This window comes from Podarcis liolepis (assembly GCF_965112155.1).
Source record: "Podarcis liolepis genome assembly, chromosome: 7".
Taxonomy (NCBI): domain Eukaryota; kingdom Metazoa; phylum Chordata; class Lepidosauria; order Squamata; family Lacertidae; genus Podarcis; species Podarcis liolepis.
Window position 1 is genome coordinate 26,733,266 of NC_139561.1, and position 15,745 is coordinate 26,749,010.

Sequence of the window (15,745 nt, forward strand, 5' to 3'; positions counted from 1 at the left end):
ACTGCACTGTTTGCTTCTCCTGTTCCTAATAGAAACAGTGTTGTATGCTGGCAGAGGCTATCGAGAAATGAAGAAAAGGAAGTATTTAGAAAACAACATGGCCAAGGTGTTTTGTGTTTGGGATCTGTCCATTTTGCTCCAAGGGTAGTGAAAAGAAACCATCACGTGGGAGGGAGAAATATGGACAGGCTACCATTTGATGGCAGCTGAGTAGCTGGCTGTGCTACCTAATTTGTGTCGTTAACCCTGCGACTTTTCTGCTTTTTTTACAAAAAGAAACACAGCATTGCGTAAAACAGCAAACCAAACAATACGATGAATAGAATTGTTGTTACAGGCAGGTTCTCCTAAAATGGGCCTCCTTGACCTGCTGCCTGAAGTCCAGCCTTGAGCTTCTTTAGGAGGAGTTGCAAAAAAATGGTACCACCTCAGAGATGCCCCGCAGCACTCCGGAGAGTGGGGGAAACATATAAAAGCATTTCTTCAAAAGGCAACGTCCGTGACTCATACGTATCTTGCCTTTCCCTTACAGGTTTTGTGTCGCCATAAAGAAAGAGAATTACCCAGATTACATGCCCTCCAACATCTTTTCCGACAGCGCTAAGCAGATTTTCAGGCAGCCCGGACACACCATTTATCTCCTTCCAACCGTGGTGCTCTGTAACCTGCTGCCTTGTGAACTGGAGTTTTACGTGAAAGGGGTGCCCATTAATGGGACCCTGAAACCTGGGAAAGAGGCGGTACTGCATACAGCCGACACTTCGCAGAACATCGAGCTTGGTAAGGCCCCCTGGGATTATTTGTGACTTAAGCTGTAGGACGTCAAGACCAAAGCACAAGATTACTATGGCTGCCGAAGGTCCCTTTATCCCTCGTTTATCCCAAGAGAGTTCCTTGGAAGTAACTGATTGGTTTTTTAAAAAACAACTTTTAAAAATTGTACTTTGGATGCACTCTCTGGATGTACCAGGATTCAAGTCACACCATGGCTATCACATTTGCTCATACAGTGGTACCCCGCAAGACGAACGCCTCGCGAGACGAAAAACTCGCAAAACGAAAGGTTTTTTCGTTTTCGAGTTGCCTCGCAAGACGAAGTTCCCTATGGGCTTGCTTCGCAAAACGAAGCTTGCCCCGGGGACAGCGGGTCTTCTCTTTTGAAGCAAGGGGCGGCGGGGAGATCGCTTCTCCCCACCGCCCCTTGCTTCAAAAGAGGTCCGGGGGCAGCGGGAAGCGCTTCCCGCTGCCCCGACCTCTTTTGAAGCAAGCTGCTGCGCTTCTCCCCGCAGCCGCTTGCTTCAAAAGAGGTCCCGGACCTCTTTTGAAGCAAGCGGCTGCAGGGAGATCGCTTCTCTCCGCAGCCGCTTGCTTCAAAAGAGATCGGGGGCAGCTTTTGAAGCAAGTGGCTGCAGGGAGATCGCTTCTCTCCGCAGCCGCTTGCTTCAAAAGAGGTCCCGGACCTGTTTTGAAGCAAGCGGCTGCAAGGAGATCGCTTCTCTCCGCAGCCGCTTGCTTCAAAAGAGGTCCCGGACCTGTTTTGAAGCAAGCGGCTGCGGAGAGAAGCGATCTTCTTGCAGCCGCTTGCTTCAAAACAGGTCCGGGACCTCTTTTGAAGCAAGCGGCTGCGGGGAGAAGCGCAGCAGCTTGCTTCAAAAGAGGTCGGGGCAGCGGGAAGCGCTTCCCGCTGCCCCCGGACCTCTTTTGAAGCAAGCGGCTGCGGGGAGAAGCGATCTCCCTGCAGCCGCTTGCTTCAAAAGCTGCCCCCGATCTCTTTTGAAGCAAGCGGCTGCAGGGAGATCGCTTCTCTCCGCAGCCGCTTGCTTCAAAAGAGATGGGGGCAGCTTTTGAAGCAAGCGGCTGCAGGGAGATCGCTTCTCTCCGCAGCCGCTTGCTTCAAAAGAGATGGGGGCAGCTTTTGAAGCAAGCGGCTGCAGGGAGATCGCTTCTCTCCGCAGCCGCTTGCTTCAAAAGAGGTCCCGGTTACACCTGCCCCCACCGCCGAGCTTCGGAGCGGTGCTGCGAAGCCGGGCGGGGGGGCAGGAACACCTGCCCCAGCCACCCCGCTTCGGAACGCTGCCCCGAAGCAGGGTGGGGGGGCGGGAACACCTGCCCCCACCGCCGAGCTTCGGAGCGGTGCTGCGAAGCCGGGCGGGGGGGCAGGAACACCTGCCCCAGCCACCCCGCTTCGGAACGCTGCCCCGAAGCAGGGTGGGGGGGCGGGAACACCTGCCCCCACCGCCGAGCTTCGGAGCGGTGCTGCGAAGCCGGGCGGGGGGGCAGGAACACCTGCCCCAGCCACCCCGCTTCGGAACGCTGCCCCGAAGCAGGGTGGGGGGGCGGGAACACCTGCCCCCACCGCCGAGCTTCGGAGCGGTGCTGCGAAGCCGGGCGGGGGGGCGGGAACACCTGCCCCAGCCACCCCGCTTCGGAACGCTGCCCCGAAGCAGGGTGGGGGGGCGGGAACACCTGCCCCAGCCACCCCGCTTCGGAACGCTGCCCCGAAGCAGGGTGGGGGGGGAACACCTTCTGAAGGCGGGCGGGGGGGGGGGGGAAAGTCTTTGTCCCCCCTGCCTGCCTTCCCAGGGGCTTTTAAATCGCCCCAGACAGCGGAGGAGTCCTCCGCTGTCCGGGGGCGATTTTAAAATGCCGCCCGCCAGCATTTTAAGATCGCCCGGACAGCGGAGAAGTCCAGCGGAGAAGTCGGGGTTTTTTAAAATGCTGGGGGTGGGAAGAAAAGCCCTTGTCCCCCCCCCCCAGCCTTCAGAAGAGGTCCCCGGACCTGGTCTGAAGGCGGTTTCCCTAGGAACGCATTAATTGATTTTCAATGCATTCCTATGGGAAACCGTGCATCGCAAGACGAAAAAACCGCAAGACGAAGAGAATTGCGGAACGAATTAATTTCGTCTTGCGAGGCACCACTGTACAGTGCAGTTGTTGGAAGGGAGAACACTATTTACAAAAAAAATAAAAAATGGGTTTCTTACTTTGCTCTCCAATCTCCCCCAAATGGAAAAAGGTGCCCCATAAGAACGGTCAAGAGCACACATTTCTTTCTTTTCAATTTCAGGGGTCTCCCTTGAAAACTTTCCACAGTGCAAAGAGCTTTTAATACCCCCCGGAACACAGAACTACATTGTGCGGATGCGAATGTACGATGTTAACAAGCGGCAGATGAATCTCACCATAAGGATCGTGTGTCGCGCTGAAGGGTCCTTGAAGATATTTATTTCAGCACCGTATTGGCTCCTCAACAAAACAGGTAAATCTGGCCTGACTTCTTACGGATGTAAGAATTCCTCACCTGAAAATGAGAGATCTGCTTAGGTCAGGTTAGGCTTACTGAATGTGATAATTGCTTCTCACCAAAGATTCCTAAAGCAGTTTACAACCAGAATAAGAATACAGTACCGTATTTTTTGCACCATAACACTCATTTTTTTTCCTCCTGAAAAGTAAGGGGAAATGTCTGTGCGTGTTATGGAGGGAATGCCTACGGGTGGCATGCCTACGGATTTTCTTCCTCTAAAAACTACGTGCGTGTTATGGTCGGGTGCGTGTTATAGAGTGAAAAATACGGTAATCAAAATACACGAATCACGTTAAAGACGTAACCTGAATACAAACACCTAGTCATTGATGCTTTGCCCAGTGAGAGAGATGGAACTCTCCACCCCTCATCTGCTTGCCCCCACCAACCTGGTATGCATTCCAGGCTTGCAGTTCATTGAGTATTTCTGACCACGGGATCACACCCAGTAGCTCCTCCCTCCCTCTTTGGTCTATTCCTTTTGAACTGGTTATATCCCTCAATTCCTACATTCCAGTCATGAGTCTCATCCCACCAGGTTTCAGTAATGCCTACCAGGTCTTATTTGCTATCCTGTGTGGTTGTTTTCTCTGGATTTTCAAAGATTTTGCACAAACAAACCTTTTTCTTCTTCTTGGAATGCTGGTGCTTTGGTATGGTTTAGAGAGTTTGAGGCCATTTACTTCAGCGGTGCTTACTTGTGAATAGGATGGTAGCTTCAGGAATACAACCACATAAAACCCTCTCTTTTTTTTTACCCATGGATGCAGAATTTTGGAGACGCAGTACAAAATCCTTTAATCTTCCTTCTCTAGAAAGCAAAATGCACTGGCTAATTTAAAAGCAGTTAGACCTTAACAGAATGTCATCCTTCTTTTAGATTTACTAAAATATGCCTACTTTTTTTTTAAAAAAAAAGGTGGGTTTACCTGTTGCATGAGGGGGTTAGTTTCCTTTTCCCATGACGAGATAAGGAAACTGGTTTTAAAGCAATGTTTAAATGATACACGCAGAATAAGTGAGTCCATCTAGTTCTGTGATGATGCAACTAACAAAGCATTAAAGTTCAGATTCAGATGCTAACGGCCATCTGGTTGGTTTCTTTTTAAAGGGTTGCCGCTGATCTTCAGACAAGATAATGCCAAGATCGATGCAGCAGGCCAGTTTGAAGAACATGAGCTGGCCAGAAGCCTGAGCCCTCTCCTCTTCTGTTATGCTGACAAAGAACAGCCAAACCTGTAAGCTTTGGTGACAGTCCATTGCGAGAGAACCATGCAGTGGCAAAATGTCGTAGTCGAATTGGAAAATTGATTCTGTGACAACTGAAATATGACCATTTAATTGGGTCCAGACTGCACTGTAGGTTCTCAAGGCTCATCTAAATCAGCAGAATCATATGGATTGCTGAATTAGTATATCTCATTGTCTTCCTTGTTGCAGTTGCACAATGAGAGTTGGAAGAGGAATCCACCCTGAAGGTATGCCCGGTTGGTGCCAAGGCTTCTCGCTGGATGGAGGCAGTGGCGTCAGAGCCCTTAAAGTGATCCAACAAGGAAACCGGCCAGGCCTTATTTATAACATTGGTAAGAACTTGTATGGATAATAAGGTCATCATATTAAATAATTTACTTGTTTGTTGATTCTAAAGCAGTTTGCGTTCTAAAACGGCTTACAGTAGTCACAAAATTCAAGAGACAGTGGTTTGGTTTGGATTCATTGATACATTCTGGATTATGGTTAACATGCATGAATTTCAGGCAAAGAGATCAGAAGCTTTCCCATTAACCATGATTCATTATTGGCCAGAGCCTGAAATTCTGATTAATGGTGGGTAGGGTTTACAGAGACAAGCCAGAATCATAAAGCATGATTTGACGTTACCTTATTTCCCTATGCAAGGAGTAGGGAATCTTTGGCCTGCCAGATGCTGCTGAACTACAACTCCCATCAGCCCCAGAAAGCAAAGCAAGGGTAGGTGGCCGTTGTAGTTCTGCAACATCTGGAAGGCCAAAGATTCCCCATAACTGCCCCTAAGCCATAAGAAAGGAGGGAAAAGCAGCAGCAGCAGAAGAAGAAGCTGCCTCTTCATTGCGCTTGGATCCAGCTCCACAACCCTCTGAATTGCTGCCTGTCATGCAGCTGTGAAGGGTTTTGGTGAATGGAAAGATGAATAGTCATCTATATCTGTTGCCAAATTCCAAACTCTCTACAAGGTGGGGAAGTGGAGGGAGGTACAAGGTCTAGGACCAACCTTGACAGATAGCCACTTCAGTATGGATTACAGGTAGATGGGTAAAAATAATGCCTTTGGGCAGACGTCTGGTCCAGAAGCATTGCAAATGGATTGTCCTGTAAACTGCATCATATAACTACTTAAACTAAATAATAACTAAATGGCATCAGTCTTTGCGATCGGACTGTGTTATGCCACTGGGCTGAGGAGCCGTGTGTGTGGCAGCATAGTACTTTTACTGATAAACCATATTTTATTAGACCAACTCCACTGTTTCTAAACCACCCCTATCGATTGGAGAGAGAAAGTCCTTCTTCCTGCAACGCATAGCTAACCTATGGAACTCACTCCCACAGGAGGCAGGGATGGCCGCCGACTGATGGCTTTAAAAAGAGGATCAGGCAAACTCATGGAGGAGGAGAAAGCTATCAATGGTTACTGGTCATATTGGCTATGCTCTGCCTCCATGGCCAGTCACAGTAATGCTCTTGAATACCAGTTGTTGGGAAAATCAATAAAATGCCTAAATTTCTTTTTAAGGCTGTGGAGCCCCAGATGCTACATGTTCTAACTGTGGCTGTATTTATTACCAGGTATCGATGTCAAGAAGGGCAGAGGTCGCTACATTGACACCTGTATGGTAACGTTTGCCCCTCGCTACCTGCTAGATAATAAATCCATGCACAAGCTTGCCTTTGCACAGCGGGCGTTTGCCAGGGGACAGGTAAGAAAGCTTCCATTCCCTCTAAGCAGTTTTAGTGTTACTGCATAAGAGTCTTCCAGCCTTGTATAATAAGCCCTCAATAAGTTAACTAGCCCTCTAGGGCCTGGCAGTGGAAGGACTCTGTACTGGGCGCAGAACAGGGACAGAGCACCATGTGGTGTTGATGTAAATAATGCCAATCCAAAGGAAATCTGTCCTTCAGGTAGACTGGTTGTTTTTTGTACTAACTAACATTTAGGCGTGCCCTGTGTTTTCTTTATGTGGGTTAAGGAAAACCATCAATTGATTGCTCGCCTTGGGGCCATGCAAAATGGTTATTGGTAAATGCTGTTGGCTGATGCATGTTGTTTCAGGGCACATCAAACCCAGATGGCTACATCTCCACCCTCCCTGGCTCCAGTGTCGTGTTCCACTGGCCGCGCAACGATTACGACCAGTTGCTTTGCGTCCGGCTCATGGATGTCCCAAACTGCATTTGGTCTGGAGGCTTTGAAGTCAACAAAAACAATTCCTTCCATATCAACATGAGGTAGTTTCGGTCGTGTGGATGCTGCTGCTTTAATACATCTAAAGCACATGTGCAGGCATACTCCTTAGTAGTTGTTGTGCAAGACAGAATTTGACATGGGCTTACCATCGTGATTCTAGAGAGCAGGGAATTCCTATCTATTATAGCCACCTCCTCCAAAATGAGCTCCAGAAAGTCAGGCAAAAGAGAACCACAGATATACTGCCCATCGGCTGATAGCTGTGTGTGTGATTTCTCCCTCCTTATCAGATCTACTCTGCCTTGCTTGCTTGACCTTAGGAGTTTCCCTCTCCATGACCTCTGTCTTCCAGACAGTCCCTGGGCTCTGACAACCCTGGAGCAAAAGTAGACAAATCTAGGTTTCTTCATTGACAGTGCATTGATTCTAAGTTAACTCTAAGTTCACATTACACCTGGAATTTATGCGAGCCCATTATCTTTGGATGTGCCAATATTTGGGACAGGTATTCCGGCATGTGAAAGCATTGTTGATTTCTAGCTCTCACCTTCATGAGGATTTGAAACTGTGAGCCATTACTTATACCTATTGGTTTTGCAAGGTGCTTTCCTGGTTTGTGACACTAACCAGACTGGTTCTGTTTTCTGCAGGGACACCCTTGGGAAATGCTACTTTCTACGAGTAGAGATCACTCTGAAGGGAGCTACATACCGTGTTTCGTTCAGCGACACCATCCAGTTACCACCCCCGTTCCGCATAGACAACTTTTCCAAGGTGACGGACCATTTCGTAGCATAACGGCCTGTAACAAAAACGTTTCTGGGACTTGGTGCTAATGGTTCACCCCTTTGTGACATCCCCGTTGCTCTAGGTCCCGATCGTCTTTGCTCAGCACGGTGTTGCAGAACCACGGCTCAGCACGGAAGTCAAGCCAACAACCTCTTTAGATTATGCCTGGGACGAGCCCACCCTTCTGCCTTACATAACCCTGACCGTCAAAGGAGCTGGCTCCTCCGAAATCAGCTGCAGCATGGATGACTTCCAAGACAGCAAGCAGCTCTATTATGAGAACTTCATTTATATTGCTGCAACGTACACTTTCTCAGGGTAAGCTCTCTTTTTAAACATCATTTATTTGCAGCGTTTATCTCCCCCCCCTTAACCAAATGGCTGTCGGAGCAGCTTAAAAAAAAAAATCAGTTCTAGGACTGCAGCCTAAGAATGCTTTTCCCGTTCATAGGCCAGAGGCAGAACAAGGCACTTTGTTAAAATGAGCACGCTTTACAAAAGAACTATTGATAGCTTTATTGTGGGAGGAGCTTATAACAGGACTCATAACTAGGTAACATATTTAGAATGTATTAAGTCTCCCCAAGCCCAGTCTCCTTACCTGGAAGTGGCTGCTACAGTGGAAGCTCCCCACCCCCACCCCCACCCCCACCCCAGACTGCAGAAGCAGCACAGGCAGTGTTGAAGATCTTCCTTAGGGTGCCTGGAATAACACCACAGCAGCATTCAAGGCATGGGGGAAGTAGGAAGGACACTGTGGTGGTGGGAAAGAGGCTGTTTTTGGCTCAGTTTCCATTCTGAGCCACCTATGGGGTCATAATGCTCACCTTGGGCTGAAAGTGAGCAATTTGATTCACCGATTACCATTCTGTGAAACTAGGAAACATCGCCATTTGAAGCAGAAATCCATTTAAAACGGAGACTGCAGAACTGCACTTGCTCCTGTTCGTCCCCTGATCATGAATCTTCCTCATTTTTTTCTTCCCCCACTGTTGATGTTTCAGAATGTAACATCCTTGGGGCAGGGGCCTGCCTGTCTTTGCTTGTTACTATCCCTTACAGCGTATCGTAATGTGGTGCGCCCAAACTTCTTAGTTATACATTTATACAGTTATACAGTCACACATCACTAACCAGAAGCAAAGGAAAGGCATTTCTAGCCCTGTACTGCTCAGAAACATTTTGGAGCATTTCCACCCCCAACCTTCTGCCCGGACACTGAGATCCAGCGCCGAGGGCCTTCTGGCACAATAAAGTTACAGGGAACCAGGCAGAGGGCCTTCTCGGTAGTGGCGCCCGCCCTGTGGAACACCCTCCCATAAGATGTCAAAGGAATAAACAACTATCTGACGTTTAGAAGACATCTGATGGCAGCCCTGTTTAGGGAAGTTTTTAATGACTGTGTTTTAATGTATTTTTAATCCTTGTTGGAAGCCACCCAGAGTGGCTGGGGAAACCCAGCCAGATGGGCGGGGTACAAATAAATTAATAACAACAACAACAACAATAATATTCAGTGGTAGCTCATCCCTACTGGAACGGGTAGGGGAGAAGCCCAGACAGTAGGTGGTGCCAGTGGCAATGACTGGCAGCTAGTTCTAGTTTCGTCCCATCTGCCTCTTCCCTGCTGAATTCCACATAGGCAACACGGAGACTAAGGAGGAAAATAATGACAGGTAGTGCCAACCCCCTGGGCTTAAAATGTAAGCTGGGAGGCAGGCTTGCTTACACTGGTGGGGCACACTTCCATCTGCCCTAATGGGCAGCCTCTGCAGCTACTACCGGGAGGATTTTAAAAAATTGCCTGTGCTTTTGCTTTCCTGTAAAAGTTACATTTCTGCTCACTACTTGTAAGAAGTTTGATAATATTAAAACATCTTTGCTCCTTCTGAGTGTTGGAACCCTTCTCTGCATGAGCACCTAATCGATTTCCTTCCAATTCTAGACTGCAGGAAGAAACCGGGAGGCCCGTGGCTTCAAATAAGGAGGTGGATTGTGCTGAACTTGTCCTGGATGTTTCTCTGAAGACACAGAGAGTCATATTAAAGAAAAAGGTATGAAGCTCAACGGTCTGTGGAGAGAAACTGCCTCGTTCTGAATGCAAAAGCGGGCGCCTTGAGGTGCTTGTGATCCCATCTCTTCCTCGCTGCTGTTTTCTTCTCAGGAGCCGGGGAAGCGCTCCCAGTTGTGGAGGATGACGGGCACCGGGATGCTTTGCCACGAGGGCTCTGCGGTTCCTCACCATCCGAACAAGCCGTCCCCTCCCCGTTCCACAGAATCCTCTCTGATCCTGGACATCGCAGGCCTGGCTGCCGTCACAGACAACAGGTCTGCAAACACCCCAGTCGGCTTCCTAATGCGGAGCTCACTCGTGTTAACAGAAGGAGGTTGGGATCAGAGTTTATTGCCAAAGTGCAGGTGTATCCTGCAACATGTCATTGATGGTGCATTGGTGCGCTAGTGATGGATTATTACCAAACTGTACACACATAATTCTGCCTTACCAGTTGTTCTGTGTTGCTTCCCAAAATGTAATTGCATTATTGCTGTCAGGAGGGGCACTCTTGCAGGGTGAAAAATAAATTGGGCAGAGGAAGAAAATGCACTAGTTATGAAGCTGGCACTTGTTCGGCCTTTAAATCAGGCCTAAGGCCACACATGGAGGGACGCGGGTGGCGCTGTGGGTTAAACCACAGAGCCTAGGACTTGCTGATCAGAAGGTTGGCAGTTTGCATCTCTGTGACGGGGTGAGCTCCCCTTCCTCGGTCCCTGCTCCTGCCAACCTAGCAGTTTGAAAGCATGCTGCTCTGGTTCGCCAGAAGCGGCTTAGTCATGGTGGCCACATGACCCGGAAGCTGTAGTGGTTAAGAGCAGTGGACTCGTAATCTGGTGAACCGGGCTCGCTTCCCCGCTCCTCCACATGCAGCTGCTGGGTGACCTTGGGCCAGTCACACTTCTTGAAGTCTCTCAGCCTCACTCACCTCACAGAGTGTTTGTTGTGGGGGAGGAAGGGAAAGGGGATTGTTAGCCGATTTGAGACTCCTTAGGGTAGTGATAAAGCGGGATATCAAATCCAAACTCTTCCTCCTGTACGCCGGCTCCCTCGGCCAATAAAGCGAGATGATTGCCACAACCCCAGAGTCGGTCACGACTGGACCTAATGGTCAGGGGTCCCTTTACCTTTAAGGCCACACACACTTTCCCTTTCCTCTTTTGTGCCCTCCTTGAGTGTTTTGTGGTTTTTTTGTTTGTTTGTTTTATGTTTTTTTTTTGCCTGGTTGGAATGTGCCCTTGAAATTTGGTGCTTGACTAGGTGCAGGATAAAGAGAGGTAGGTAAACAGTAGCTTTAAAGCTGATGTCTGTCGCTACCTCTTGTGTTAGCAAATTTCTGTGAGTAGATGTTGGCGTTACTTGCCAAAAAACAGTGCATCCCACTGCTCATCAGAGGGCAACAGCCTTTCTGTAAATTAGCATTGTGGGTGGGTGGAAATGAAATAAAGTAAAATGCACAGATCATTTAAAAAAAACCCGGAGGGAAACAAATGGTGCACAGATGAATTTGTTTTGCTTTTTCAGGTATGAACCACTGATGCTGAGAAAGCCAGACCGGCGGCGTAGCACGACACAGACCTGGAGTTTTCGGGATGGGAAGCTCGTCTGTGGCATGCACGGGCTTGTCGTTCAGGTTGGCATTGGGTGTTTTTCCCCCCTGGATGTCTCTCGAGGTGAACAAGGACCAGCCCTTTGTAAAACCTCGTAATGGGGCTGGGAAGCCCTGGGCTTGGGGACCAGATGCAGCCCTCCAGGCCTCTCTGTCTGGTCCTTAGGACTTTGCCTGGGCTACATCCATACTTGCTTTACACCTTCCTTGACCATTTGTGCCTGGCTGGGAAAGGTCCTATGAAAATGTCTCTTGCTTGCCCGGGTGGAGGACGGAGATGGGGTGTGTGTAGAAAGTTCTCTACTGCACAACAGTAAGGCGTTACATTCTTTGTTCTGCCCACTTTTGCCTCTGGCCTTGGCACGTGGCCCCCCAGACAGTTTCCCTAAAGGGAGTGCGGCCCTAGGGCTGAAAAAGCTTCTGCACCCTGTGATCTATTAAAAACAACAACAATTAACCAGGAATCCCAGGAATCTGTTCAGTAAGCCACAAGCCACCCACTGCCTTCAGGGCGTTATTTCATCCAACTTCTGTGTTTCATTGGAACATTTCTGCCAGGGCAAAGGTACGGGTTGATCCATAGGCCTGATTTTTATTTGCAGCGCATGAGTAGCTCAAAGACAAAGGCTTTTTAACTGCCGCCAGCTTTCTGCGGTAGCCCAGGACCAGCCATATAATGTGGAGAGCTGGGTGGGAGAGCTGTGTTCTGGAACTCGCAGGGTGGCCCTGGACTAGTCACTCTCCCATTCAGCTTAACTTAACACACACGGTCATTCTGAGCTATAGATGGCATGGGGAACCTTTCTTGTTTTGAGAGACACATTCCCTTGGGGTTATTGGTCAGGGGTCAAAGTTAAGAGACCATCAGGGAAGAGTGAGGTCTTCCCCTTCCCAACCAATCTCCCTCTCGTTCTTTGCCACCTACTTCTCTTCCTCTCTTTCTGCAGCCCCATCTTCTTCTCTCCCTCCATACCCAGCCGGGTGCAGGGGGAGGAACAGATTTCTCTGGCAAGAGTTCTGAACCAATGTCTTGCCTAGAGCTTTCATGGAAACCTAGGGAGTCGCCTTATGTCGACTCGGGCCATTTGTCTTCCACACCACTGCTCTTTGACAGGTGGGTCCAGACTGATGGCTGAGTCGCAGCCTGATCCAAGCTCAGATCTGTGGGCACGACCGCCTGACAAATACTATGTTAAAAATAAGGATTGTAGAATTGGAAGGGACCCCAAGTGTCACCTTGTCCAACCCCCTGCAATGCAAGGACTCTTAAGCTAAAGCATCCATGACCAGTGGCCAAAATCTGCAGCCAAAGCAAAAAGTGTGACACACTGTTCTCAGCCACCTCAGTCAGTAGTAGTAACTCGCCTGTCCTCACCAGCAAGATGCCCCACCCCACTGCAGAGATGCTTTGATAAAAGGTGGGTTGCATGCCTGAAAATGTCGGAAGCCTGCACTGACTGGCAGCAGCTTTCCAGTGTTTCAGATGGGCATCCTCCCCAGCTGGCAGGGATTGAACTTGGAACCTTCTGGACCTTCTTCCGTGGAGCTACAGCCTGTCCTCCCCAGCACCCCACCCTTCAACTCTATCCATTGCAGCTTTCCCCCTACTTCCTCCCTTCTCTTCTGGGTTCGTCTCACTCAATAAAAACAGGCTAAAGAGTGCAGCTTACCTCCGCTAGGTCCTATCAGTAGAGAGGTCTGGCAGATAGCAGGGAGCAGGTCTTTTCTCTAGTGGACCTCCAGTCACAGAACAACGCTGTTTCCAGGGAAGCTCACCTGACACTAGCGTTGTTATCTTTTCAGCACCAAGCAGAAACATTCTTTTATTTCCCCATCTACTAGGACAGCACTAGAGACCTGGATTTTCTTCTCTCTGTCAGGTGTTCATTCTTGGTTTGGATTGGGGACCTTTTATTCTTTCAGCTCACGTTGAGGGGTTTTTGGGGGGGTTTCTTTTATAAGCACTGCTATATTCTGCATTGTATCATTGGGGTCATTATATTGATTACATTGCATTAAATGTTTTCTGCAAATTGCTTTGGGGTTCCCTGCCGGTTGTAAGAAGCGACTGATAAATTCAACAAACCAGCATAAGAATTGGGATATAAAACACAGGACAGCTCTGCTTGCCCCGGCCTCTTGTCAGCCCAGTAAGGAAAAGTAAAGAAATCCACAGAGCATCCCTGTTCTGCCAAAACTTGATCATTGCCACCATGCTTGCATTTCAGGAATTGTTTATGGCCTGTGTGGTTTGTTAGCTTTGTTTACGTTTGTCTAGCTTTTGTTTCCAAAAACCTTTTCACTTAAATTCTGTGATCTTCACTGATTGCCACAATAGGAAGCTTAACGGAAAGGAAAGCTCTGAGCTAAAAACTTAAAATTGGTAGGATTACGGTGAATTGGTTTTCCACAAGAAAAGGATTTTCAAAGGGAGAATGCAAACTGTGTCATTAAGAATCAAACCTGATTTACCAAAAGAGAAAGGGGGGGGGGGAGTGTATTTTAGTAACTCAGAGATCTTTGATCAAAGACTGCCTACTCTGAGCTATCCATCTGGAATTAATTTGTAAGCTATATTATAACAGATGCACTGTTCAGAATTCTTTATTAAAGGGATTTGTGATCCCTCTATTTGCCCTGTCTGCCTCCCCTTCCTCCCTAATTCCATGTAGTTATTTGTAGTGCTTTGCAAAGAAGTGGAAGGCCGTGGCTCAATGGCCGAACATCAGCTTTGCATTCATAAGGTCCCAGGTTTGATCCCTGGCATCTCCAGGTAGGGCTGGGAATATCCCTTGTCTGAAATCCTGAGAGCCGTCAGTTTAAGACAATAGTGAGCTAGAGGGACCAATGTGCTGGTATAAGGTGACTTCCTAGGTTCCTGAAAAAACCCAGTAAAGTTAATTTGGTTCAGGCATATTGTACTAGTACTTGGGCCCATTGTGTTTCCTTTCCCGATTGTCCTGCTGAATTATTACCTGGCCTTTTAAGGCTGTAGTCCTGCGCACATTCACTCCCAGGTAAGTCCCATACAATTAAGTGGGACTGCCTTCCAAGCAAACTTGCACAGGTTTGGACCTTAAGTCAGTTTTCTAGGAGCCCCTTACCAAAGCAAACAACAACAACAAAAAATATATGGAAAAGTTCTCAAGTCAGCTAAAATATATCGGCTTGAAGATTTGAAAATGCAGATGCTCTAAATAGAAAGTGCTACAGTGGTACCTCTGGTTACGAACTTAATTCGTTCTGGAGGTCCTTTCTTAATCTGAAACCGTTCTTAACCTGAGGTACCACTTTAGCTAATGGGGCCTCCCACTGCTGCTGCCGCACGATTTCTGTTCTCATCCTGAGGTAAAGCTCTTAACCTGAGGTACTACTTCCGGTTTAGCGGAGTCTGTAACCCGGAATGTTTGTAACCCGAGGTGTTTGTAACCCGAGGTACCACTGAATTTATTTTAAAGCTCTTTCTGCTTTCTCTGTTGTTTCCTGTTTCCTTCTAGGCAAAAGGAGGCATTGCAGGGCTACATGACGGAGCAGAAGTCGTTCTTGGACCCGATACGTCCCTGGAGATGTTAGGTCCAGTTCCACCGGAACAGCAGTTTGTCAATCAGAAAATGAGGCCTGGCTCGGGAGTTTTGGTAGTCAGGGTCATTCCAGATGGCCCAACCAGAGTCCTGCAGGTGATGGAAATTCTCCGTCTGATCCATGGAGATTTATTTCTATAACTAAGTTATGCTTGGAGTAGACCCATTGACATTTGTTGAGCCGAGTCCTTCACGTTCATTCATTTCACCAGGCCTATTTTTAAGTTGGCCTGACATTGAATACAACAACCCAGTATTTCTAAACTGATTTTCACCCAGACATGATACGCAGTGAACATAGACAGTCATACAGAATGCTAATAGAAAACCACAGTGTCTTTCATAACTTTTAGGCAGCAAAACATTATAAAAACTAAAAGCAGGCTGAAGCAGCATTAGTTTTTAAAAATCCCAGATTTTTAAAAAATGTCTTAAAGCGCCATTGAAAAGATTGTAATGTCTGCACCAGTCATACCTCCAGAAAATGCCGAAACACCACTGCACCCAAGGCCCACTGTTTATATATGCATTCATATATATTGAGCATTGCTAAACAAGGCACTGGGGGAATGGCCTCAGCCAAAGTTCTTCAGACATAGGCATGGTGACTTAACATTTGCAAATTAAGCTAATGCATCTTTCGGTACCCATGCTATCTTTCAATATAGCAGTGTTTATATTGTGCTTTTCCATACCCAAAAAGGGGACCCTAAAGCTGTCTGACGATTATCAACAAAACAATGACCACACCTTCCCCCCTCAAAAAAACCCCACTAGCCAGGAAATAAATAGCAATGGTGCTAATAAATTAGAAACCGATAACAAAAACTATCAAAGAATGCCCCTGCTTCTGAAAAGCATCTTGCAATTACTTTGTTTTAAAATGACAATTTAAAATGGGTGCAGAAGCCTTTGGGCACGATGCTTAAGTTCTCCCTGGGCCATTTTTACAGGTGGGCAG

General features: G+C 47.9%; 1 protein-coding gene across 13 annotated transcripts in view; it reads left to right on the plus strand.

Annotated features, from left to right (window-relative positions):
• The window catches only part of VPS13D (vacuolar protein sorting 13 homolog D), a 120,697-nt gene that overhangs the window by 61,091 nt on the left and 43,861 nt on the right, over positions 1-15,745 (plus strand). For all 13 annotated transcript variants that reach the window (XM_083512740.1, XM_083512741.1, XM_083512745.1 and 10 more), the window contains 12 exons: positions 533-780; positions 3,068-3,259; positions 4,419-4,545; positions 4,748-4,890; positions 6,134-6,264; positions 6,618-6,793; positions 7,403-7,526; positions 7,624-7,859; positions 9,487-9,595; positions 9,706-9,869; positions 11,119-11,227; positions 14,701-14,880. In XM_083512740.1, the coding sequence (XP_083368866.1) occupies positions 533-780; positions 3,068-3,259; positions 4,419-4,545; positions 4,748-4,890; positions 6,134-6,264; positions 6,618-6,793; positions 7,403-7,526; positions 7,624-7,859; positions 9,487-9,595; positions 9,706-9,869; positions 11,119-11,227; positions 14,701-14,880 (1,939 nt within the window). The remainder of the gene's footprint in view (positions 1-532; positions 781-3,067; positions 3,260-4,418; positions 4,546-4,747; positions 4,891-6,133; positions 6,265-6,617; positions 6,794-7,402; positions 7,527-7,623; positions 7,860-9,486; positions 9,596-9,705; positions 9,870-11,118; positions 11,228-14,700; positions 14,881-15,745) is intronic.